A 24,825-nucleotide genomic window follows, 5' to 3' on the forward strand; every position below is an offset into this window, starting at 1 on the left:
ACTACGTGTAGGAAAGCATGAATTCCATGTATAACATTAGGATATGACTAGTCGGAAGACATTGCCACCAAGAGGGACGAACCAAAAGTGAAGCAGGGGCACGCTAATTGAACATTTGGGAAATGTTGTCAAACAAGGTGAAAAGTAGATGGGACTCAAACTGCTCAACTGCAGTCAAGCAGAATGCCCGAAGTATTACCAATATGACTAAAATAAACTTGGCTCCCTAAGCCTAAATTAACACCTCAAAATCAAGACTTCACAAAATGAAATCCTTATCCTTAGTGATTGCACTGAATTTCAAGTTCACTATCTGTCAATTTCGATAGAATCAATGTTGGAAATGCATTACTTTTGTTTTGTCTTCAAATATTCTCTGAATAATGGAATGATCTTACTCTACAGAGAGCATAATTATGACAGCTTTTACAGGTTACAAATATAAACAAACAAAGAAACAAGCTCACAGTTTGATCTCGACTCTTCAGAACACTGTTGGGACAAAACGTGCCACATAGTTAGTGGGAGACCACATAATACATGTTATCACCTTTACACTAGCTCTCTTTATTTCTTGGGGATATCATGGTCAACAGGCGTAGGGAAACTGATAAAAAAAACTAAACTACGCACATTGTAGAGAAAGCTCAAGAACATGAAACTGAAACTCACATGTCCCCCAATTATACAGACAGAAGAGAGCAGGGGTACCTGTTGTTTGAGAGAAAATAACTCCAGTAGGGAGGCAAAAAGGGGTACCGCTGTTTTGTACTAGGAGAGGCAAACTGCATATGGCTAACATGTTTTAGCTACTCAAAACAGCTAATAACATCAATCTTCACTATCAGAGCTGGCCTCAGAACTATAATCGCTACTATCGTCCTCAATATCAAGCTGCACATGCCGAACCTGTATTGGCTCGGGCATTCTTGGCAGTCCTGGAGGAGGTACTGGTCGTGCTGGCGCTTCCTCCACTTTTGGAGGAAGTGGAAGAGAATCCACTGGAGGGAGAGCAATTGGGTCACCAGGCTTCCACCCAGGTGGAGGAAGTGGGAGGTCAGTGGGCAACTCGACAGGCATACCAGGTTTCCATCCAGATGGCACTATGATATTTGGAGGGATGAGGCCTGGAATTGCTGAAAGATTGGTTATATCTGCTGAAGGTTCAATGAGCGGCTCAATGATCTTCTCTTTGTCATCATCTGTTTTAGGTAAACCAACATCGAGATTGGCAAAATTATATAATTGAGATGCACGCATTTGCTCGTCCTGTGGAGCAGGTGGGAGTGCTCCCCGAAGAGGAGCCTGTCCAGCACCAAATTCAGGTGGTGCAAAAGTAGTGTAGCTTATCCTATGAGCATATGACAATATGTCAGATAATTTCAACTGAGTTGCCACAGTTGTTACTGAAGATTCATCAATATCATTTTCCAACTTCACCCGTTTGGGGCGGCGATAATCAGAGTAATCGTCAACAAGATTGTCAAGAACACGCTCAGCTCCTTTGAGTTTATTGGCGAAAGCAAGAATTGCAGAATCATTTGACCTAATTTCACGGGTGACTTTTTGCTTCTCATCTTGAAGATCAAGAATTTCTTGCAATTCGGCAACTGCTTCAAACAGCTGTGTCTGAAGAGAAGTAAACACAGAAAGGGTTTCTTTTGAGGATGATGGGTAGGAATCTTGAGGAACCGGTGCTGCAGAAGGCAGAAATGAAGGGAAAGAGCCTCGAAAAGCACTAAGCCAATGAGATCGGTTAGGTGAGACTTCAAAGAGTCTTGAAGAAAGAGATGCCATTTGAATAAGAAGAGACTGAGCTCTAGAGAGAGGTGGGAGTAGAGGAAGCAACGTTGATGAGGTGGTAGTGGTAGTTAATATATTTGCCTGTTGATGGGGTTGAAGATGTTGCGACACTTGCGAGGAGAACTTAGGAGGAGCGGTTGGGTTTTGAAGAGAAGGTGAACTGGGAGTTGGCAGGCCAAGCCGGGCCGGCGATTGCAAAAGTTGGTGTTGAACATTCTGTAACATCTTCAAACACCAAGGTTGAAAAACTAGAAATGGTAGGAAAAAAAAAACATATGGTCAACAAAAAAATTTAGCAATGAAACACAATATTAATATACTACTGAAAGAACAACATCCTTTTCCAAGAGAGAGTTAGAGAGGAATAAGCACACACACCTATGAAAGAGGAGAAGACTTCACAAATTCAAACTTCTTTTTTGTAAAAGGTAACGGCGAAAATTCAAACTATTACATTAATAAATTGAATACGAAAAATTGCTCATTGAACAAATATATAAATGATTCAATTAGCATGAAGCAGAAATTTTAGGACTATGCAAAGGACAATGAGAAAGAATATAAGAAACCAATTGGAGAACATCAACTAGCACTAAAAAGAACCAACAGAAAAATGCGAAAAACTGATGTAGTAATATATACCCAAAGAGTACAACATTTTTAGTATCAACACTCAATTTCCTAGACAACTCACTAGCATAAGATTCTTGCCCACAAAAAAAATTAATCAAGGCATTTCAAAGGCAAATTGTGTAGGATACCCTTAATAAACCTAGAATCCAATAAGATCAACCACTGGAAGCAAATGCAGAAAACAGTGCATGACCCACCAAGTTTGAAACTTTACTCAACACAACATTCAGATACTTCCGAGGGTTTATTGGAACCAGACTCTCTATCCTCACAAGGGGTAAGGTATGCGTACACACTATTTCCCCATACCATACAGTGTCGGATAATACTGGGTATGTTAGATGTTGTTAACATTCAGATAATTAAAATAAAACTAACAAATGACATGACTCCTAAAACAAAAAGTGACATAGCAATTTCAAAAGCTAACAACCAGTTGCTGATGACTTGCACAAAAGTTTTAGAAACTGGGAACAGCCGGAAAATGGAAACCACATAAAAATAAAAGAAGAAAAATAATGGGGTGTACCTTGGTTTGTTGAAGAAAATGGACGAACCAATTGTTTGGGTCTCGTTTACAGGCTATTCTTTCAGCGAGAACACAGAGGACAGAGAAAAAACTTGGGCGAAGATCTGAAAGACGGGTTGATATGAGCGATGATATTGGGCTAACTACTCCTTTTGAAACGAGATATATGGTGGGATTTTGGCCCAGAAAATAGCCCTATAGATATTAGTACCAAATAGCCGATAAATGTATATCACAATAATAATAATAATGTGTATATCACAAGCTTTTCTTCTTCCTTGAGTATATTAATATTAAAAATTTATTTTCTTTCTTTGTATATCTAAAATATGAAATCATATATATAGTTATTAAACATTTATACAGCCTTTGATCAATATATATTACAACAATTATATTATTTGTATATCGCAGTGTATAACACATAGAATGTATATCAAATATTTATTTTCATTCTTTGTATATCAAAATTTTATTTACTCCTATAATTATATTTATTATTTTTATATTTAAAAACATGATCTAAACTTGTTATATCAAAAATTTATTTTCCTTCTTTGATTAATAAAAAAAAAATTGAAGTAAGTTCATTCAGATTTTCACTATCTTAAAATTAGTTAGCACGATTCGATTCCATATTAACCTTTTATTGCCTTATCTAACAATGTACATCATGTATGTATGTATATATATATATATATATATATATATATATATATATAGATAAGAATATACACCATCTCAAACACACATATTTTTTTAATAATTAAAAAAAGAATAGGTAAGAATAAGAAGAAGAAAATTGGAGTCTGCCAAAGAAATACAAATCAAATTGAAAAGGCAACAATCGAATGAATTTAATAAAGTAACTCATACATGATTCTGTGATAATAATTGTTTTGGTACTATTTGCTTTACCATATACATTTTTCATATAATAAACGTGTAAAAAGTTTCATTTTTAAAAATGCCGCTAAGTTTTTAGATATTAATTTTTATAAAAAGTAATTCCTAAATTTATATCTTTTACAATCACGTGAAGCGCGACTAGTTCACTAATACATAGTTTAAATGAGAAAAGCAAGAAGCTCAAGAGCCAATTATTCAAAAGAAAAAGACGTACAAATCCAGTTATTAATTACTGCATGCTAGCAGCTAGCAACCTAATTAAAGAAATCTTTTACAAGGATTATATATATATATAAATTAAATTAGTTTCCACCATCCTTTCCAATAAGAACTTTCAACAAATTTCCAGTAAGACCGAAAGGATCTGTTAGCTTCAAGTTTTCACGTATTAATTTTGATGATAACAAACCAACATAATTATTAATCAAAGAACCTTTATTTGTGGTAATCTTATTTTTGCACAAATTTATTTAAGAAAGAAGAAGCTGGTAAAGATCCAAATAAATATGGGATAGAGAATATCTTGTAAAGAATTTATCAATGAAGATTATTTTCAGAGATTTAATATTCAAGCGTCATAGAAGGATTAATATTTGAAAGTGAAATTTCAAATATTGAATGGCTTATTACAATATCAGAAGAAGACTCTACGAAAATTTTGGAAGGAAAGTTTTTAAATATCTTGAAAGGAAAATTGCTAAAATCCTAAAGAAGATCTATTATTTTGTGCAAGGAAGATACTATTTGGAAAAGATACGACAAGGCGAAGGAAGCATATATTCTCTATGGAAAGAAAATATATTATGAATATAGTACAATCCATATTATGGAAAGAGATTATTTTTCAAGACCTACTAAAGGAATATTAGAAAATTATGGAAGAATGCTTCCTAAAGTTTTGGACAAGATCTGCCAAAGAAAGGGCAAGAATCCAAAAGGAGTTGTTTAATAAAGAGAATACACTTTTTTATAGGCAAAAGGATTATACGTGGAATCGATTTCATAGACAAGAGTGGATTACTCTAGTGGTGAGCACCTTCCACTTCCAACCGAAGGGTTGTGAGTTCGAGTCACCTCAAGAGCAAGGTGTGGAGTTCTTCGAGGGAGGGATGCCGAGAGTATCGGAAACAGCCTCTCTACCCCAGGGTAGAGGTAAGGTCTGTGTACACACTATCCTCCCCAAACCCCACTAGCGAGATTATATTGGGTTGTTGTCATTGTTGTTGTTGTTGTTGTTGTTGTAGTATTACGATTTCCATTATGTGACTCAAGGGGAGACTATTTTCTTATGGAAAATAATTAATGCTGAATCTTGCAAGAAGGATATATGAACCTAGACAATCATTCTAGTCCCATTCAACGAGAGGAGGCCATCAGCGCAGAGGTACGATATTCAAAAAGGAAAGTTCGACAAAAAAAGACACTAGAAATATGCAACAACAAGGAAAGACAATCAAAATTACTCAAGGATCTTTGACTGCATCCCTTTGTACATTTAGATGGAAAGTTATCCAATGGTCAAGAAATCAAGAAAAAATATTGTTCCAAGATTCAAGGAAGAAATCAGAAAACGGCTACAAGAAAGATTGAGGAAGAATCTTCAAAACTCTCTTAGATTATGCACTGTATTCTTAAGTTTACAAGTGTTATAAAAGTTAAAGAGAAAGTGAAAAATACTGAGAGGTTGTATCATTGTTCATTTCTTTGGTGAGTGAGTGAAAACCAAAGTGTCGTTGTTGGTGAGCGAGTAAAAACCAACCCTTTGTCGTTTGTTGGTGAGCGAGTGAAAACCAACCCTTGTTAATGTTGATGGTGAACGTTAGAAACCACAAAAGTTGTACTCAACCCAATTTACAAAGAGCTCTAAAAGACAACACTCTTGCAACCCAAGAGGATTGGATTAGGATACTATATTGGTTCTGAACCAATATAAAAATTCCTGGTATCATTTACTTTATCGCTCTAATATTATATTATGTTCCTTTACTGTTTGTTGTGATTACACTTGTTTAAATAGAAAGGACTAGCAGTTCTGTGCATGCTGTCACTGTATCAGTCGACTAAGCTTGCACCATAGTCGAGCAATTTTTTAATAGGCGTACAATTCACCCGTCCCCTGTTGTACTTTCAGCATCTGCTATGCAGTCCTCCCCCAACAACACCGTCACCGGCTGAGCCACCGTCAGCGAGCAACTGCCTACCGGCAAACATACCAGACAGATGCTCAGTGTTAGCAAAAGCTATAGCCCCACTTATGACAAGAACAACCAACACAACAACTCCAAGAAAACGAGCTGAGAATATAAGTAAAGAATACTAATTATGAAGAAGAGGAAGTGAGAAAATAGTTAATGTAAATAAGAAGCAGGGGAGAATATGGGAGAATGCACTTCTCTGGGCAAGCTATATATAGTGTTAATAAAGTGACCATTTTCTTGTACTAGTCGACTACGGATGCCAAGCGGTCGGGTCGGGACGGATATGGGATTGGTCGAAAACGAATAATGAAAAAACGGATAAATTATCGACCCAACCCATATTTAATACGGATAAAAATGGCTTAATCGGCGGATAATATGGATAGTCATATTATCCATGGTTTTTTGAATATGATCACTTTTGGGAGAATTTTGAGGAACCCCCTATTTGAGATTTTACAAATGTAAAAGTTAAACACATAAGTTATCCATTGGTTATCCATTTTCTAAATGGATAATATGGTTCTTATCCATACTTGATCCGTTTTTTAAAAAGTTCATTATTCAACCCATTTTTTAATGGATAATATGGTGATTAACTGTTTTCTTTTAACCATTTTGCTACCACTATATTGGACTAATAATAACATCCTTATTTTGAGCATATAATTAGGAACAAATGTGAAGTAATTATTCCATGTGATGATTCATACAAATATATATAGAATATGAGATTACTTACACGATCTTAGGCCGATATCCCAAAAAAATCTTTTTCTTCTAATTATTCTGCCTTATGATTCACTAGAAGTTACTATCTACGTAATTATTTAATAGAAAGAGCTAGTGATCATTATAATTTAAGCAATCCATGATCCTTTTCTGTACTCTTGGTGGCTTAACTGCCATGAACAATTTACAACACAGTGTCAGTTTGTCATATATTTGACAGCAATTTATTTATATTTGGGGAAAATAGCAATATTTGAGGTATTGCTTTATTCTGCTTCTTGTGTTATTCAACTTAGCATATTTGACCTTCAACTAGACCAATCCTATAAATGACAGCCCGCTGCACGAAGTATTTCGCAGTCCGTTCATCTCAAAGGGATATGAATTGTAATGTAGACAGCTTACCCTAATGTAAGTATTAATGATTGTTTCCACGGCTCGAACCCATGACCAATGCAAAAAGACAACTTCACTATTGCTCACAGACTAAACCAATCATACCCCGAGAATATAATGCCTACTACACCATCTTCTTTGGTTAAATAAGTTTAATCAAAGAAAATATCATGTAGTTTACCTGAGCTAATATTAAAGGACTTGCTTAATTTGTACAAGTTGCATATCATTGTCATGTGAATTTCTTGAAAATTTACCAATAACTAAAATATTCAAGAGATATTTCTCTTTTTTTTGTAATTGCCTTGTTTTCTAATATACAGGGTAGTTTAATTTTAGAAAAAAAAATCCTCTATCCTCCATCTATCATGACTAGTTATGTTGCAGACTTCAACTCTGTCAAATATAATATGCATTTTGCCAATATGTGTTATTGTTTCTTGGAAATATTCTAATTCGATCGCTTTCTTTCTGTTTAGTGAATTATCACTACCTTCTGAAAATTATACATTGCTCTATTAATTGCGTTCTCTTCTCTATTTGCATTATATAATATGCATTTTGCCACATCATTTGACTTTCTTTGTGTTATATTATATTACCACTGGCTTTTAATAATCTACCAGTAGAAGATATAGTGTACATCTAGTACTTTCTATTTTCATTTTTATTTTATATAATAATATTGGTCTAAGACGAGCTTATATAGAGCAACGTGATTCATATAGATGACTCCAACTTGCTTGGGATTGTGTCACCGTTATAGTTGTTGTATCTTCTCATCATTTCTCAGAAATATAATTCAGAGATTATAGGGAGGAATAATGACATATCAGAGATAATAAGCATGTTAACTAAGCTCAAATAATGAAACAAGTTTATCTGTAATAAGCATAGTTGGAATGCCAGGCCAAGGAAAGACAACACTTGCACAATTTTTTCAATAAAAATGAAAAAGTGACGAGGCATTTATTATGGCTCTGTGTATCTGATGATCTCATGGTGGAAAGACTTGTAAGTGAGATGTTCCAATCTGTTACACAGACCAAGTAGTGCCTTAACTTCTGAGCTGAGCGATTCAAGTCATAGCGACAAAGTGTATCTAGCCTCGCATGGTGTAAACTTGTTGCTCAGGTAATAGGGAGGCTATAGTAAAGAAACTGCATGCAAGGATACCTTAAGGGGCAGAGATATTTGCTCGTGCTCGATGATGTTTGGAATGAGAATCAAGACAAATGGGACCAATTTACGCGAACTGGAGATAGGATAGAAGATGCACACTTGACAACTGTCCAGAGTCGCGCACATACCTATTGTTCAGATTAACTACCAGAGTGTAATTCCACGCTGAAGTACTGCACAAATCTGTGAGTAACTAACTTTCCTCTATATCATCTTCTTCTTAGTCAATGTTGTAATTGCTTTTGAAGTACTACTGCCATACAACTTTTATTACATGACTTAATTTTTTTTCTTTCTGGAAATTGCTTCAGTTCTGGAAAAGATGCATACATGTGCCCCCTACACTTTTAATCCTTATACTGTTCCCTTGAGGATCAAATTTGTGTATTAAGCGAACATATCTATTCTCTGTATCGATCCAATTTTATCAAGTGATCTAATCTATTGGGAGTTCTTTTCTGCAATCTACTGAACCATGACAGCAGGCATAGATGCTCACAAGATCTTGTTGTACTATAATGAGTTCATGTTTTTGAAAAAGAAAAGCTCTTGCTAAAGTCCTTTCTCATTTGAGTGTAATTCATCTTAGCACAGCAAATACTGATGCTTGTGGATGTTTTGCAGGATTTATGATTCTCAGGAAGTCATTAGATGAGGCTACAGTTGAAGAGTAGTATTCGTACAAGCCAAATTGCAGGTATTGACCCAAAAAATGGCAGGACTCCAAACATGTTCATCATATATTGAAATGACTTCTTGTTTTATCGATGCATTGAATGTAATTTGATTTTGGCAATGATAATGATATGAGTTAAGCTTAAAGATATGAATGAGGATTCATATTGCCGACCCAAACTTCTTTGGGACTAGGGCGTAGTTGTTAGTCAATGTAATTTGATTCGCTCGCTTATTTCCTTCTTGCCTTCCACAAATTGTCACTTGGCTAGTCCTAGTTCACGTTAACATTTGGTGGTTGCGACATGTCGTTAGCCTTTAGCCAATGGAAACGAGAACAAAGAGTTTGTTGAGTTTAATATCTTTCTGAGAAATGAATTGCAAAGTGAACTTTGTTGTTTACTATTGAATGAACTCAAAATAGGCAACAAAAGTCTGCTACTATAATAACATATACTAACATTCAGTTATTTCCATGCAAGATGATTCCTAAATTGCCAATAAACAATCAAGAGAATAGCCAGAAGATACACAAGTTTTTCTTTTCCAGACTTAGTTTACTATCAAAACATAAACATCAAGAACAAAAGTAAATGCCTATGAATATCCAAGTATATGAATATACATTCTCGGTTCTCTTCTCATAAGCAAGGGCAGGAACAGGTGAATGGTGGTTCATCAGCCAAGATGGACACTTACAAAACAGCCTTCCACCACCACTGACTCCTAGCCTTCTCGACCACCACGGAGACGATAAATGATGCGTCCCTTAGTGGAATCATACCGACTTACTTCAATTTTGACTCTGTCTCCTGGTAGCAATCGTATGAAATTCTTTCGTATCTTCCCAGAAATGTATCCCAGAACCACATCTGCATTATCCAACTTGACCCTAAACATGCCATTAGGGAGAGACTCGGTAATGGAACCTTCATGAGTCCATTTCTGTTCCTGTGAGAGACACTGAATGCTGGTATTACTTCTGGAATTGGTGAATGAATGATTCTTTTTATTTGACTGTTGCCTTGTTTTAACCAAAAGACCCTTGGCTTGTTTCATTAACTTTGCCTGCTTGCTGACAAACACGGGGCGTGGCAGTGCTAATGAGTTAGAGGTTTTACAGGACGTCGGAGTTGGAGAACAAGCTGTCATTGCTGTCGTGGCAGGAGCAGGACTCCACCATGAGAGAGATGCCATAGTAGCGAGATCTAGTCTATGGTGCACGATCACGAACCCCGAAACACAAGCGATCTGAAAACAGCCAAAAGACAACACAGCTACACTAAGATAAGATTTTAAAAAAATATGTACAAAACAAAAAATTAAGACAAACAATGAACTTTGTTTAGTCTTTTACAGTGATAAACAAACTTAAACCAACACTACTGAGGCATTTTCCCTGAGAAACAAAGTTAAAATAAGACGACAGTATGAATGTAAATCACAAATTAGACATACACTGAACTTCGTTAGTCTTTTGGAGTAAACTGGAAACCTTAAACTTTCACCCCTTCGCCATTTTTCTGAAACAAAATTTGAATCAACTATCTGCAAACTGAAATAATAAAAATAATATGCCACTTCACTCCTCTATTCATTGGCACTAACATTCTGCAAAAATTTAGGATAAAGAGGAAGTTATATTTTATTCTTTCTTCTTTTTCCTCTTTATTTCTGACTCAATTCATCTCCTTTTCTTCCTCTTCTTCTTCTCCTTCAAGTACCTTCAGGTCTTCCCATCAACTCCCAACTGCCATTACAGCTGGCAGTCTACCATCTCACAAGCCAACTAAACAGCTCATATTTTCTTCTATTCTTGTTTCATTTGTAAATATGTTTTCTTTTGGTTTCCTCCTCGTGTTTCTATGATCTCTTTTTGTTCTGCTGCTGCTACTTCTCTTTTTTCTCCTCTTCCTCTTTCCTCATCGTCTAGCTTTATTATCCCATTATGTCATCCCACTCAGACAACTTCAACTTAGCTCCCACTGTCCAACTTCCAATCAACATTGCAGCTTAAAAGTCCCACGCCGAACCATAATAGTGTTTTGTTAATCTCCCTCCTTTTTTGTCCTCGTCTTTGTCAAATTTCTACCCCAAACACACATTTGATGGGTGCCAATTGGGGCGAGGGAGGAGAAAAGTAAACGACAAAGATAAAAAAAATAAAATGCTAGAATGAAGAAATAGAAACAATAGAAGGAAACGAAACACACTGAGTGTTAAATTGGTATTTTACCTTAGTTAAAATGATGTCATTTGAAAAATAACAAAAGTGTGAAGCTTGAGAGTGGACACCCAAGACGCCACAAATTAGAGTCACCAAGCTAAAGTTTGAAGGCTGTTTTTCACTTCATTATTCTTAACTCAACTTCATTCGCTAAATATTTTCATCTCCTTACATGTCGAAGTTACTTTGGCACATAGAATTTATGAGCTACGTCCCTTGAATACAACGTCGTCTTCTTAAGCCGAGGGTCTATCGGAAACAGCTCCTCTACCCCCATCGCGGTAGATGTAATAGGTCTGCGTACACACTACCCTCCCCGGATCCCACTTGTGGGACTATACTAGGTCGTTGTTGTTGTCCCTTGAATACAACCAAGTTGGTTTAGAACATCAGATGTAACATTGTAGAAAATCACATTTCATCAAAAATCACCTATGCTCACTTTTTCACCATTAATACATATTGAAACAAAAAATTTCTAGCTCCCCTGCACCTTTATCTAGAGTAAACGTTATCACCTCAGCTTGTACTACCGTCAGAACTTGCAAGAGCGGTTAGGAAGTGGCAGCTCCCTAACATTTCATGTTTATACTTTTCACCTTTCAAATTTCTAAAGCATTTAAGTTATACATTGACACTATCAATAATTTCAGTACATAAATCATATATTCATTTCTAAAAGATTTGGATATTCATAGTCGTTCATTTTAAGCATAAATCAACTAGTAACCTGATAAATAAACTAAAATTGCAAAATACCAAATGAAGAGAGAGAGAGAAAGAGAGAGTGCTTACAAGTCAATTACGCCGGAGAAATCACTGCCGATGAAAAAGGGGCAGCAAGTAGTATCAACTTCGCCAGAGAAGACGAGCGAAATTTGACACTTCAAGAAACTTGATAGGGTAAGGCAAGTGAAGCTCTTGCCTTAGCCCCCAATATTTAACGCCCAAAAAATATAAAGTAGTACTATATCAGTATATAATATATGTAATTTATATTTATACAATTTATAATAAAATATTTTAAATTTTAATATTTTATTAAAATGAGGTAAGATTGAATGAGTTAATAAAATAAGAGGGTGTTTGACTAAGCTTATAAGCTGTTCAAACTAGCTTACAAGCACTTTTCGGCTTATCTACGCATTTAGTAAAGTTAAAAGTGCTTATAAGCCAAGTGATTATAAGTCAAAAATAAGTCAAAAGCCATAAGATGGTCACCTCCAGCTTATTAATTTTTAGCTTATAAGCACTTTAAGTTTGACTAAGATTTTTACTATTTTATCCTTAAAATATTTTTTTAGAACAAAACTCTTACATCGATATTCACTGCCTCAAGTATTGTTTCAAGCTCTAAGGTTATTTAAGTCATTTTAACAGAAAAAGAGCTTATCAGCATTTTTTTATCAAATACTGCAACAACTTATTATCAATTTCAACTTGCATCCAAACGCGTAACTGCTTATTTATTAAATCAGTTTCACCACTTAAAAGTGTTTTCAACACCTAATGCTTATAAGCTACTTCAAATCAACTAATCCAAACAGGCTCTAAAACTTTTCTCTCACTAAATTAAATGATATATTTATCTTCTCATCAATTCTATTTTTTTTTCTTTCTTTTTTTATATTTTTTACTATTTTGCTTTCTAATTTCAACTCAAATTCTCTAAATTAACTCTCGAGACAAGTGTCGTAAGGTTCAAAACACGTTGGATAATAGGCTCAACCCTTTTACCATTTTTACATGATGTTATATTTTGTATAGGGGAGAGTCCAACACTATGTATTGTGCGCCTAGCTAACACATTATACGTTGCTCTTTCACCACTAGATCAAAGCCATATAGACTTCTTTTTTTTGGCAATATTATATAGATTTTATGAAAGAAATTTCAGGGAATTTTTATATATTTTAGTTTTAAACCACCAATTCTATTGAGCCGTCCTGATTAATGATTAACATATATTTATAGATCATTTTCCCATGAACGTGTTGTTCAACCAGCTTCATTCACATTTGGTAACTAAAATAACACATTCACTGATTGTTGCCTTATCTTAATTGAAACTCTATAGAATTTGATTGAGAATGTCAGGGGTGGACATGTGTCTCAAGTAGGAAACTAGTAAAGTTTTGATTTAGGTCCCCAAAAATTTTTAGTAATGAATTTTATGATTTTAAGTTAGACAATATTAAAGACGGCATATAAAAAGAAGTATAAAAAACCTTGGACAAAAGAAAGAAAGAAAATTGTCTGCTCTTTAACACTAAAAAATATTTTAGAACTTTGAATTAAATAATTTAAATCTTCATATTAGTAAATATATATTTTTACAACACTATCAAAGGTACAATATTTAGATACAAGTCTAATATCTTATTTATTAAATTACTTCTTACTAATATAATAATAATAATAATAATAGTTAAACGTTTTATCATTTAAAAATGTGATACTATAAATAATAAGTATGAGAAAAATGGCAACACTGACTTTTTTCTGCATATGTGTGTATATATACTAATAAAAAAAGTATAAGGTCTCTTAATAAAATTTAGCTTTAGGCCACTAATTTTATGGAGCCGTCCTTGACTTGAGGTCCTTATCTGCAAAAAATAGACTCGAAACCACCTATTCACCAGGAGGATTTAAATATTTAAGACACTTCAAAACTTATATAAGTTTTTAAGACAAAATTGTTAAGAATGGAGTAGAAGGGACACTTCAAAACCCCCAAAGTTTTCTTATTTACAAAACGTCCCCTTACTCCTCCACCCCGATGGATGTTTGAAACATCTTCGGGATGTTTGAAACATCACGGGAGATGTTCAAAATTACTCACAACTTTTATTATTTTTAATTTGACCCCCGAACTCCTTTTGTTCAATATTCTTCCACAAGACTTGAGAAGTCTTTTTTACCTCTTTTTTCCTATTCACCGTTGAATATAATTTTCGGCGCCAGTGAGAGAGTATACTCTCAGTATTTTCAATCTCACACACTCAATTAGTAGCGCAGTTTTTATATTCGAATAAGAGAGGGACTATAACTCAATGGTCATTTCCGCAAGAAGATTCTTTTTATCCCCTCAAAAGAAAAAAACAATATCTCTTATTGTATTTATTTATTTATTAGGCTTTTTATTTATAATACCTATTTTGAGCCACAATTTATTCGAATTCGCATTGAAAAATCTCATGAGGTATAGTGCTTCTTGCCAAAGGTCCTCTATTATTATAGTTTAAACCCGAAACCTCTGGATACTTACCGCCCATCACAATTGTACAATATCTTTTATGTGCTCCATTTTTTTGAAAGAAAAAATGGTCTAATTTACTTCTTGATTGCTCATTTAAATTAATTTTAAAATTAACAAAATAATAAGTAAACTCACTAGTTATGACACTTTTTCTTCTCGAAAATGACCAATAAAAAAACCAATATACTTCATTTTATTTTAATCTCAAGTTGGCAAAATTTGAATTTATCATAATTAGATTAGCTTCTTCTTTTTTTTCAAGAAAGGGGAGTGTTGGTGTAACTACTAAAGTTGTTGATTCGAGATATGAAAACAGCCTCTGGCAGAAATTTAGGGTAAGACTACATATAATAGATCCTTGTGGCCTTTCGTTGAACTCCGTGCATAGCGGAAGCTTAGTGCACCGGACTATCCATTAAAAAGCACATGCTTAACAATGATTTGATAGTTCTAGAGATTTAATGAATCTTCCTTCTGATTGATGTTAGAGGAATTCTTTTTTTTTATTCCTCTGTTTAAAGTTAAAAATATTTAAAATATAAAAATTACAACGCGTGATTGGGACTTATGTTTCCACAATGCTCTCATTAAGCAACTGGTTTGATAGACCAAAATCTATAACAAAATTGATAAGACCAGCCTGAAAGGGTCCTATATGTTTCCACAATGCTCTCATTAAGCAACTGGTTTGATAGACCAAAATCTATAACAAAATTGATAAGACCAGCCTGAAAGGGTCCTATAAAACAAAATCTTTGAAAAATAAAAGAACGTAACACAGAAACCACAAGATTCTCATTATTTCCTGTAGATAGGGCCATATAGGTAAGTGCGAACAAAAAAAACACATTGCCAGTGTTAGAATTCTGGTTGTTACAAAGAACTCTCTGATGTGTAGTGAAGTTTTAAATTTATCATACTTTCATCAAATTTATTTTGACTAAAGAACTTACCCCAACTCTTATCACAATAATGTAGCAGTAACCCTAAAGAGTCTGAAGCATAAAGAATATCAATGTCTTCTACAATTCTCAGCTCTTGATACCATCGTTAACACGTCCGAAACTAGGGGTGGCAATTTGAGCCCAAACCATTTAAGCTGTTCAACCAGCTCAAGGTTGGGCCGGTCCCATTTGACACCCCTACCCAGAACCAAGAACCACAAACATTCTTAATCTGATCAAACATGCTCCCTTTGCTATAAAAGAACATCAAGAACTTTGTAACTCCAACCTCTTTAGACTTTGTTACAGATGCTCAACTCAAGCTTGTACGATATGTTTTATCAATTTAAGCCACACTGAGAAGTGTCTTCTCTACACTGTCTAACGTGCCTCTTCGACGCCCTTGCTATAGAAGAGGAAAAGGGAATAGTCTATTTGATGTTGTGCGTAGGAACACTCAAATAAAATTTGGTGTTCTTGAAGTCATCCAGGAGAGGGTTATATCCATCTTTAGTTCTCGTCTTTGTTGGGAGACCAAATTCTTCCATGAATGCTGCTGTATCGAGCTATAACAAACGTTTACATGAATGAATGTAAACCAATGAGAAATAGAGGAGAACTTTGGTTTCTCACAGCTGAAGAGCAGGAATTACCGAAAGAGTACGTCTTTTCTTTCCCCGCTTCAATGACGTGTCATCTTTTTGCTGCTTCATCCACCCAGAGCAGTAATGATCCATCTGTTCCAAGAGCAAAAAATCTGTTGGAAAGAATATGTCGGCGTCCCCCTGCAAATAAAAAAATATAAAACATTGCAGCCAAGTACAGATGTTATAACACAATAGACATTCAAAGTTTCGCATGTTCAGGAGCATAATGATTGAAACATCGAGTGAATACACCAGTCCTACATAAGTTAATTAAAAGATTATTAAGATAACAAGTACGTGCAGCAGTGGCTTAGGGCGTGTTTGCTATGAAGGGAAGTGTTTTCCACTCACATTTTCCTGGAAAATAAATGGTTTCTTACTTACTTTCCGGTGTTTGGTAAGTATGTAGAAAATATTGCCCCAAGAGCATTTATATACAATCTAGGCTGAAATAATAAAAAAACACAGTACTCTGTCTCTCTCTCTCCTGGAGTGGAAGTCCAACATACAAATACCTCTTATAAACAACATTTCATGATAAAATCCTGGGAGGAATACAGAAGATAAGGATCAGATCACCTTTGCATCCAAATAACTGTTGTAATCAGAGCTGCTACCATCTTTCTGCATTCATTTAATATCAAAAAGGCAAATGAATTTATAAGAATTATGTTAACTTGTTATCATAAAAAAGCCTAAAAGGAGAAAATACATAAAGCAAGCTCTTGCCATTTAAGATGACAGAGGATTATATTATTCCATGTGACATTTTGCAAGAAAAGGGTAAGTGCCAAAAAATAAATCAAGTGGAGATGCACATAAATGAAAAACATTGCAATCAACACTCACATTGGTTCTTCTGATACCAATCTTTTCCTTTTCAATCCCGATACTCAACAGATAAATTTGTAACCTACATGCTTTCAGAAGGTCTGAAGAATAGTGAAACAGTTCTAACACAACAACCACCACCCAACCAAACTTGCCTTGCGACTCACTAATTTAACCACTAGACACTCAAAAATGTAAGAGCATGACTTTTTTGTCAGTTTTAAGGTTTTAAAGAATATCCAGGTTCTGCAAAAGGATATTTATAGACCGGACCAGCTAGTCGATTTAAATTTAATGATAAAACCAAGTTGCTCCGGGGCTTTGGTCTAATGGTAAGAGCATAGCTTGTGATGCGTATGTTGGGCGCATGTCAAAGGTTCGAACCCCACCACAGCCAAAAACCCTAGTATTTAAGAGGAGAAGTGTAGAAGGGTGGGGCCCATTATTCACCGAGTTCCAACCAGGGCGCAACTATCCCTCGGAAATTTCTGAGTTATCAAGCCTATAGAACAGGAGAAATGGTGGATCTACACGCTCCTTCTCCTACCATGGTTTCCTGTTTATTCTTGCATCACTTCTGCTGTCATGTATTCTTGGCATCACGCTACCCTTAATTTGGATTCCAAAACACAACTTTATTGCTCATAATTCTCTCCAATTTCCAAAATAAAACTATGCTATGTATTCATATATGAGGGTATGTACAGTTTCTTCTACCTCTAGTAATTTTTCTTCTTTTTTTAATTGTTAGAGGATTTAGGAGTCCAAAAAATACACGCTTGTCTTGTTTGATAAACTAATTTGAGTAAGATGTTTTAGCAGCACGAGTATTAATCAAAGATCGAGAGAGGCTACAATGAAGGGCAGAAAATCAATGGCATAAGGAGAATAAGTGAAATGTACCTTGGTTGAAACCAGAGGAGCTCTTTCACCAGGAATTTTAACATCAGGTAGATAACTGAAATCGGAAGCAATTAAAGACATCTTCGGTAAAGCTCCATGTAAAACTTCTAGAAGTTTCTGAATTTTAGGAAGTAGCACTGCATGAGTATATGATATTTTTTCCCAAGTATGAGCATTTAATATGTTAACCTAAACCGAGGAAAGAGCTCAACCAACATTGCAGAATTATTACCAAGCAACCAGTGGGAAGCCAACACCACCTTGGCTTAGGAAACACTTTTGCCCATATACTTTTCATTGCTGAAGAAACCCTGCTCCCACCCGTTGTAGCATCAGGCATATCTATGATCTCCATGCAAGACTTGATTAAGGAGTCTTGAATTGGCCTATACAACTCCGAGAGTTTTTCCCTGTTAAAAGAAGACAAAGACGTGTTTTAGCGTTATATGCAGATTTGGCAATCTTGCTTGGCCATCATACCTACTACAAATGGACAAAATCACCAATCCGAAATGATTCAATATCAGGCTACATCCCGCTATAAAGCAAAAATATCTCTCTTATCTTCTCTTACTTCTTTGTGTAGTTCCCTTTTTTTCCATATTTTTATGGAGTGGAGTGGCATAAGAGATCCTTATGAAAAAGAAGCAATACTTACTGCTACTTCTATTACTAGTTCTCAGGATTTATCAACCAAAAGGCAAAGATAACTACATTGTTAGCAACATTCATAAGGCTATCCACCCATATACTGTCGAAGAAACATCTCAGTCAAAAATGTAAAATTTCCTTAGCAGAAAAAAAAATTCCAGAGTACAAACATCATTATGCTGTTTCAACAGTATAAAGTGAATTACCCTTCTTTGCTTTCAACCCACACTTCTGTCCATGGAGAAATTTGATTCTCAGAGTAAATGAGATCATGTGGAAGATTGTCAAGCACCTAAAAGATTACTCGATCGTTAATAAGATCAATGAATAAAGTTTATGACAGAACCTTTCAGGCTCAGAGTTTAATGGTATTGCAGAAACCAAGATACAAGAATTGACATTCTGTTCCTGTAGAATTTGTAAAGTGCTCATTTGAAGCATGCCATATATTTGTAATCGGCATTTTAAGAGGAGTCAATTTTTCACCAACTACCCAATTTCCCTCATCATGATTGAACTTCATTAACCAAGTAAGGAAGCCAGTCGTCACTTTCAATGCACACCATATCTTCCTAGAGAAGAACATTACAGACAAAAGAAATAGAGAAAGTAGCCATACCTCTAACATGATAACCCAACAAGGTTGTTCATTCACATCTCCTGCTTCAACAAGAAAACTTCAGTGTGCAAAATCTATTAAACTGCTATGCGTTAATGCAAAGATAAAGAACAGGGTCAGATAATTAAAAGCATCAGACCCCATCCACTCCTGTCCGCAGCATCACGACACTCTACTCTAAACTTGGATGAGTGGCTATCAACTTCGCCAACAGTTTGAATCTGTTTCGCTGCGAGTGAGGAACTGATTTCAACCGAACTGTACTCAAGAGAAAAGAGCTTTAGTAATTCTTTATGAAATGATTGAATGAAGAGCCTGCACAGAAAACAATGATAAAAGAAGAGGAATAGCTATCTGACACTTCTGAAGCAAAACAATTTGCTCAAGATGTGTTTGAAACTCACGGACACCCTTTTGAAACTTTAGAGCAACGTGTAAGGTTAATATTGATCAGAATTATAACTTTCTATAAGTCATTTCTTGTTGTAACGATAAGAAGACATAATCATTTTTTGTTTACACTTTTGATAAATATTCAGCATTACTTATTCAATGTACTGGGGTTTTTGAAATTTCTTAATTTATGAAAACATATATAACATGTACTTTACTTTGTTCTGTCATGCTTACATCAGGAAAATAGAAAGAACTTTAACCTTTCAGTTTAATATGATATTCAAGTACTTGAGATGCATCAGTTCTTGCTTAATTGTTTTTTTTAAATAATGGTACTGTCCAGGCCAGTTTGAGCATACCTCGACCAATTTCACTAGGTACCTGCTACCTACCACCAACACAAGTACCGGATAACTTTGTCTACCAAGGCTTAGACAGATGGCACGAAATAACCTAGCGTTTTTGTCTCCATTGTGATTTGAACCTGAGACCTCACGGTTCTCCAACCCACTTTATTGACCAGTACCATTTGGCTACACCCTTGGGTGCCATTTCTTGCTTAACTCTAAAGTTGACTGTAATATGTTTTACAAAAGGCATGAACTGATAGCACCCAAGCTTGGACCTAAGCTTGGACCTGCTATCATCTTCTCAAAATCTAAGGAGTTACACTTCTAAGTTATATTTTTTAGACCTTCCAAGCAGTTAGAACACAACATTGCATACTTTTAATAACAAAATATGGCATAGAGATTTTGATTTAAAAAAGCAAAATACCATTTAATTAAAAAAAAAAGTGTCTTTGAAGAAAGAGGGTATAAAATCGTACTCATGAAAAGAATAGAAAAAATGACCATTAATAATATTTTATTACTTTGTCAAAAAACAAAAAAAATAGAAAAGAATGGCACTAAATGCCCAGGAAAATAATGCATGTATTTAGTCTAAAAGAAAATCTTGCATTAGACAATTAAAGCGGAGATCAATGAGCTACTTTTTCCCTATGTTCCCCTTAGTCTAGAGAACTTTGAGAAAATATGGCATCTACCCCACCTTAAGGCCAACAGGTGGAGTGGTACAAAGACCATTATACCCCTTCAATTTCCCTTTTATACAATGTGGGACATCATATAATGTAATCAACACCTTCCCGCATGTGTTAAATCGATTCTAAAATTCATCCGCAAACTTCAATGTGGATTTTTTTAATGGCAATAATTACTTCAAAAAACCTAGTAAATCAAATAAGTAATGTTGAATTTTAGAATTACATGTAGAAGTGCTTGCTAAAGGTCTGCTCTAACACCATGTGAAAGAATCTGAGCATTCGACAAAACCTTAAAACCGTGAATGGAGTAGTGCAAGACTTTTATAAGCACTTTTACTTCAAATATGAAACATTATCAATTAGCTAAGGTACCTCAATAAAATTATTGTTCCTCTATTTCATAACTAATTTGCACAAATGCTTTACTCTGTAGCTCTATGGCCATGCAAACAAGTTCATCATGTGCGGCATTCTCAATTAGGTAAAGCACTGCGAGCATTATCACATACATGTAACTGATATTATCATAAACTCTTGTCGGTGCATTTAACTTTATGTAATCCAGGATGCCTTTCGCACAGGTTCCTGATCCACCACCTATCTCATATATCTACATCCAAAAGACAGCCAAAATGTAAAGCAAGTGAATGATTCATCAACTAAGTCAAACTTTAAGAAGAAAAATAGAGAAAATCACTATTAATAAGTTCCAATGGACAATAACAGATTGTATGCAGCTAAGAAGCTACATTCTCTAGGCATTAATGAACTTACTTTCAGTGGAACAGATAGGTTTGTAGTACGCAAAATGGCTTCAGCAATCCCATGAGCATACCAAGGCTGCAGAGAATTCCATATAACATGATTGCGTCTAACAAGTAAATTGGAATACAGAATAGAAACTAATACAAAGGCGGTGAAAAAAAAAACCATATTGATGAATGTTCTGACTTCTGGTTACTTGAACTAAAAGTGCCTACAAAATAAAAATAAAGTTCTCTGGGGAACATAACAAATGAATGCATGACAAGAGAGTTTAAGTCCATAACTTGCTTAACAGTGAAACAAGAAGAAAGAGAGAAAAACTCTTCGGTTGTTGGCAATATACAGAGTGGCTCCTCACATTGGAGTCTAGGTCTATGTAATAAGGGTAAGTAACTATTCTTTGCTTACATCATGATAAGTAATTATTCCAAGAATATCCTAAGAAATAGTCTACATAATTTTCTCACATATGGTGAGCAATTATATTTAGAAGAACAAAAGAAAGTAATATTACCTTAAAAAGCTCCACTGGAGTAAACCATGAAACATCGCTCTGCTTGTAAATCTTATCCAAATGCTTCATGTATGCTTTCCTACCTAAAATATTCAAAAATCATATTTTCCATCTTCTAAGGACAACTTTTTTTTTATTCTACAATCATGCCACTGAAAGTATCATAATATTTCATATCTTTTTTTCTTATAACCATGGTGTCGGGATCAGCTTATACGCATCTCGATTAATTAAATGAGATATCCGCTACCTTTCCAGTAACAGGTACCAGGTAACTCCATCCACCAAAGCTTCGACAATAGGAAGAAAACACCTAGTAGTTTCGCCTCCGCTGGGATTTGAACCTGAGACTCCAGGTTCTCAACCCACTTCATTGACGACTAAACCACACCCTTGGGTGCATCATACTATTTCATATCTCCTGCTTCCTTATTTTCAGTTTGCACACAAGTATGATGAAATGTTTTTTCAGCTAGACAAAGTCTAGACTGCTATAACAGTAAAAGCCTGAGATGATTCATCCATATCTAGTACAAGCTCGGATAAAGGAGGAGTATTCTAGGATGACAAAGTGCAAAAAATAATTAAACTATGACAAAATCTCTTCATTGCACTTGAATAGTTTCGTGCTAGTCTGATAGTGTTTTGTCTTAGACTGCTAATGATTAATGTTGTGTTCGTACTATTTTTCCATTTTCATAATACCGTGCCATTATTACTAGTTACTGTTATTGCTTTACCATCTGGCTCTTACGATGCTCGTATTATCTTCCTGGCTTCTGTTGTTGTTACTGATCTATTGTCTCTTTTCGTCTTCATGAACCGAGTATCTATCGGAAACAACCTTCTCTTCCCCTCTGGGGTAGGGGTAAGTTATGTGTTCACACTACCCTCCCCATACCCCACTTGTGAGATTTTACTGGGTTGTTGTTGTTGTTGTTGCACTTGAATAGGGCAAAATGGATGCATAGAATTTATATAACTGACTCCAACTAATTTAGGATTAAGGTGTAGTTATTGATTGACTGCACTTCATATTAGGCAGTCATCCAGCATCTGCCTTGTATTACTGAGAACTTACATAGGAGTACTGCTCAAGAAATCCCAATGAATTCACAAATAGATGAAAAAATAGTAAAGTAAAAGAAACACCAATTACCTTGGAGCTGATTGAACTTAATGCTTCTATCAAGCACTCCAACTGATGCCGATTTCTGGGAGAAATACCCTACATTTGGATCATACAATGCCTTGTGAATAAAATCCCTAACCTTCAAATCACCAAGAAATGAACATAAGCCAATAAATAAATAAAACTAAAGGGTGTGTTTGGTATGCCAGAAAAAATGTTTTCTTTAAATAATTCTTTCGCGAAATCAGAAAGAAGTGAGGACTCATATAGCCGACCCAATTTGTTTAGGACTGAGGCATAGTTATTGTTTTTGTTGTTTAATTCCTCGACGAAATAATTTTCCACTGTTTGTTAACTTGAACACTGAAAACGTGTATTTCTCCAAAATAAGGTCATTTCCTTTTACAAATATGAACATTTTCACTTATTAGCAAAGTTATTTTCTTTACAAATATAGTGAGAGTAATGAAACCATTTTCCAAAAAACAAATATTTTCCAGCATACCAAATGCAAATATATATTATAAACAACAAAGTAATAAAGAGAATTAGAGAAATTACAAGAATTGGTGTGTCCCCAACAATGTGAGTAGAGAACAAAGCTGAAGAGTGCTGACCCAAAAATTCAAAAGGAGTCACTGAGGATAAAATTATGTAAGTTTCAGAAAATCTTGAAGAAATTCTAAGTATAAAAAGAAAATTAATAGAAAAGAATGGAAAATTTGTTTACAGAGCTAAAGAGAGAGAAATAACCTCTGGGTTTGTAGAAGAGGGTTTGTAGATTTCGTGAAGAGAACGATAGAGGTGCCATAATAATGGACGATTAAGACGGGTTTTGAGGATCTTTCACCAGTTTTGATGTTTTTTGTTGATTTTTGAGTTTCAGGTTTGATTTGGAGGGTTTTGTTATTCTGTGGTCTTGTTCTTGAGGGTTTAAGGAATTTGTTTCTGTTTTTTTATTTTTTCGGTTCAAAATATAGTGTCTAGCCATATCTACTTATTCCATTTTGACATATACAACATCAACAACAAAAACCAATAAAATTACATAAGTGGATCTGATGAGTACAGTGAGTATGCAAAATTTATTTCTATAAAAAGGCTATTTTTAAAAGACTCTAAGCTCAAGAGTATAAATAAAAAATAATCAAATATCAACAATAATAGCCAAAATAATAATAATAATAATAATAATAATAATAATAATGTAAGAACCAAACAAATAAATGAAAGAAAGTAATAGCACTAGCAATAGCGATAGTAATAGCAATAAGTAGTAATCGCGATAAGATATTAGAAAATTGAAGTGGGAGATAATAAGAAAACAGCCATAATTGTAGCAATCTAAGAACAACGACAAGATACTAACAAACTAGTCCTAAACAACCGGCAAGGGTCAGAAAAATGTTTGACTACTTATTACCGTTTTATCCTAATTCTTGACTTCCATACCCTCCTATCAAGAGCAATGTCCTTACTAAGCTGAATATAATATTTTTCATTTTCAAGCTCGAGAACTTTTTATGGAGTACAGATAAATTTTTACTATTTTACCACACCCTCAAGGGGTGAATTTCTTGAGCTAGTTTAAGTTGAAAATCTTCTTCATTCGTAGGTTAATAAAATCTAAAATTTACCATTCAAAGCTAAATCATATGACTTACATACCACTTGAATGTTGCAACTAATTAATTCTTATTTTTCATACAAGATTTAAAGGTTTGTTCAAAGGAGCATGAAGCCATATTAGAAAAAGAAAGAGTTAAATTAATTTTACAACCTTACGACTGCACTTGAGGGTGACTTAGCCGTTAATAAAATGGGTGCAG

At 34.7% G+C, this 24,825-nt stretch overlaps 3 protein-coding genes across 5 annotated transcripts; all 3 read right to left on the reverse strand.

Annotated features, from left to right (window-relative positions):
- Window positions 1-337: 337 nt before the first annotated feature.
- On the reverse strand, window positions 338-3,077 carry LOC104241644 (mediator of RNA polymerase II transcription subunit 4-like). Its single transcript, XM_070167625.1, has 2 exons — window positions 2,966-3,077; window positions 338-2,051 (listed from the first exon to the last, which is right to left on the reverse strand). The coding sequence occupies exon 2, from the start codon at window positions 2,026-2,028 to the stop codon at window positions 832-834; it is 1,197 nt and encodes a 398-aa protein (XP_070023726.1). The 5' UTR covers window positions 2,029-2,051; window positions 2,966-3,077; the 3' UTR covers window positions 338-831.
- Window positions 3,078-9,480: 6,403 nt separating this feature from the next.
- On the reverse strand, window positions 9,481-12,198 carry LOC104218840 (translation initiation factor IF-1, chloroplastic). 2 transcript variants are annotated; one of them, XM_009769421.2, is made up of 3 exons: window positions 12,080-12,194; window positions 10,516-10,580; window positions 9,481-10,308 (listed from the first exon to the last, which is right to left on the reverse strand). In XM_009769421.2, exon 3 carries the CDS (start codon window positions 10,252-10,254, stop codon window positions 9,784-9,786), a length of 471 nt encoding a protein of 156 aa, XP_009767723.1. In that variant the 5' UTR covers window positions 10,255-10,308; window positions 10,516-10,580; window positions 12,080-12,194; the 3' UTR covers window positions 9,481-9,783. The 2 variants fall into 2 exon arrangements, with proteins under 2 accessions (XP_009767723.1, XP_009767722.1); XM_009769420.2 differs by lacking the exon at window positions 10,516-10,580 and having other exon boundaries at window positions 12,080-12,198.
- Window positions 12,199-15,319: 3,121 nt separating this feature from the next.
- On the reverse strand, window positions 15,320-23,957 carry LOC104218841 (protein arginine methyltransferase NDUFAF7 homolog, mitochondrial-like). 2 transcript variants are annotated; one of them, XM_009769422.2, is made up of 14 exons: window positions 23,750-23,957; window positions 23,558-23,634; window positions 23,024-23,135; window positions 21,865-21,947; window positions 21,360-21,425; window positions 21,095-21,195; window positions 19,281-19,399; window positions 19,142-19,182; window positions 18,729-18,814; window positions 18,104-18,281; window positions 17,872-17,988; window positions 16,717-16,761; window positions 16,144-16,275; window positions 15,320-16,056 (listed from the first exon to the last, which is right to left on the reverse strand). In XM_009769422.2, exons 1-14 carry the CDS (start codon window positions 23,805-23,807, stop codon window positions 15,922-15,924), a joined length of 1,350 nt encoding a protein of 449 aa, XP_009767724.1. In that variant the 5' UTR covers window positions 23,808-23,957; the 3' UTR covers window positions 15,320-15,921. The 2 variants fall into 2 exon arrangements, with proteins under 2 accessions (XP_009767724.1, XP_009767725.1); XM_009769423.2 differs by lacking the exon at window positions 23,750-23,957 and having other exon boundaries at window positions 23,024-23,092.
- Window positions 23,958-24,825: the final 868 nt, after the last annotated feature.

Source organism: Nicotiana sylvestris, chromosome 2, assembly GCF_000393655.2.
Source record: "Nicotiana sylvestris chromosome 2, ASM39365v2, whole genome shotgun sequence".
Classification (NCBI taxonomy): Eukaryota; Viridiplantae; Streptophyta; class Magnoliopsida; order Solanales; family Solanaceae; genus Nicotiana; species Nicotiana sylvestris.

Coding starts and splice junctions, on each gene's coding strand:
- LOC104241644 (XM_070167625.1), bottom strand. CDS start 2,028: ATGTTACAGAATGTTCAACACCAACTTTTGCAATCGCCGGCCCGGCTT.
- LOC104218841 (XM_009769422.2), bottom strand. CDS start 23,807: ATGGCACCTCTATCGTTCTCTTCACGAAATCTACAAACCCTCTTCTAC. Junction 23,136..23,557: donor TTGGGGACACACCAATTCTT/GTAATTTCTCTA, acceptor GGTGATTTGAAG/GTTAGGGATTTTATTCACAA. Junction 21,426..21,864: donor CTCCAGTGGAGCTTTTTAAG/GTAATATTACTT, acceptor AATTCTCTGCAG/CCTTGGTATGCTCATGGGAT.
- LOC104218840 (XM_009769420.2), bottom strand. CDS start 10,254: ATGGCATCTCTCTCATGGTGGAGTCCTGCTCCTGCCACGACAGCAATG.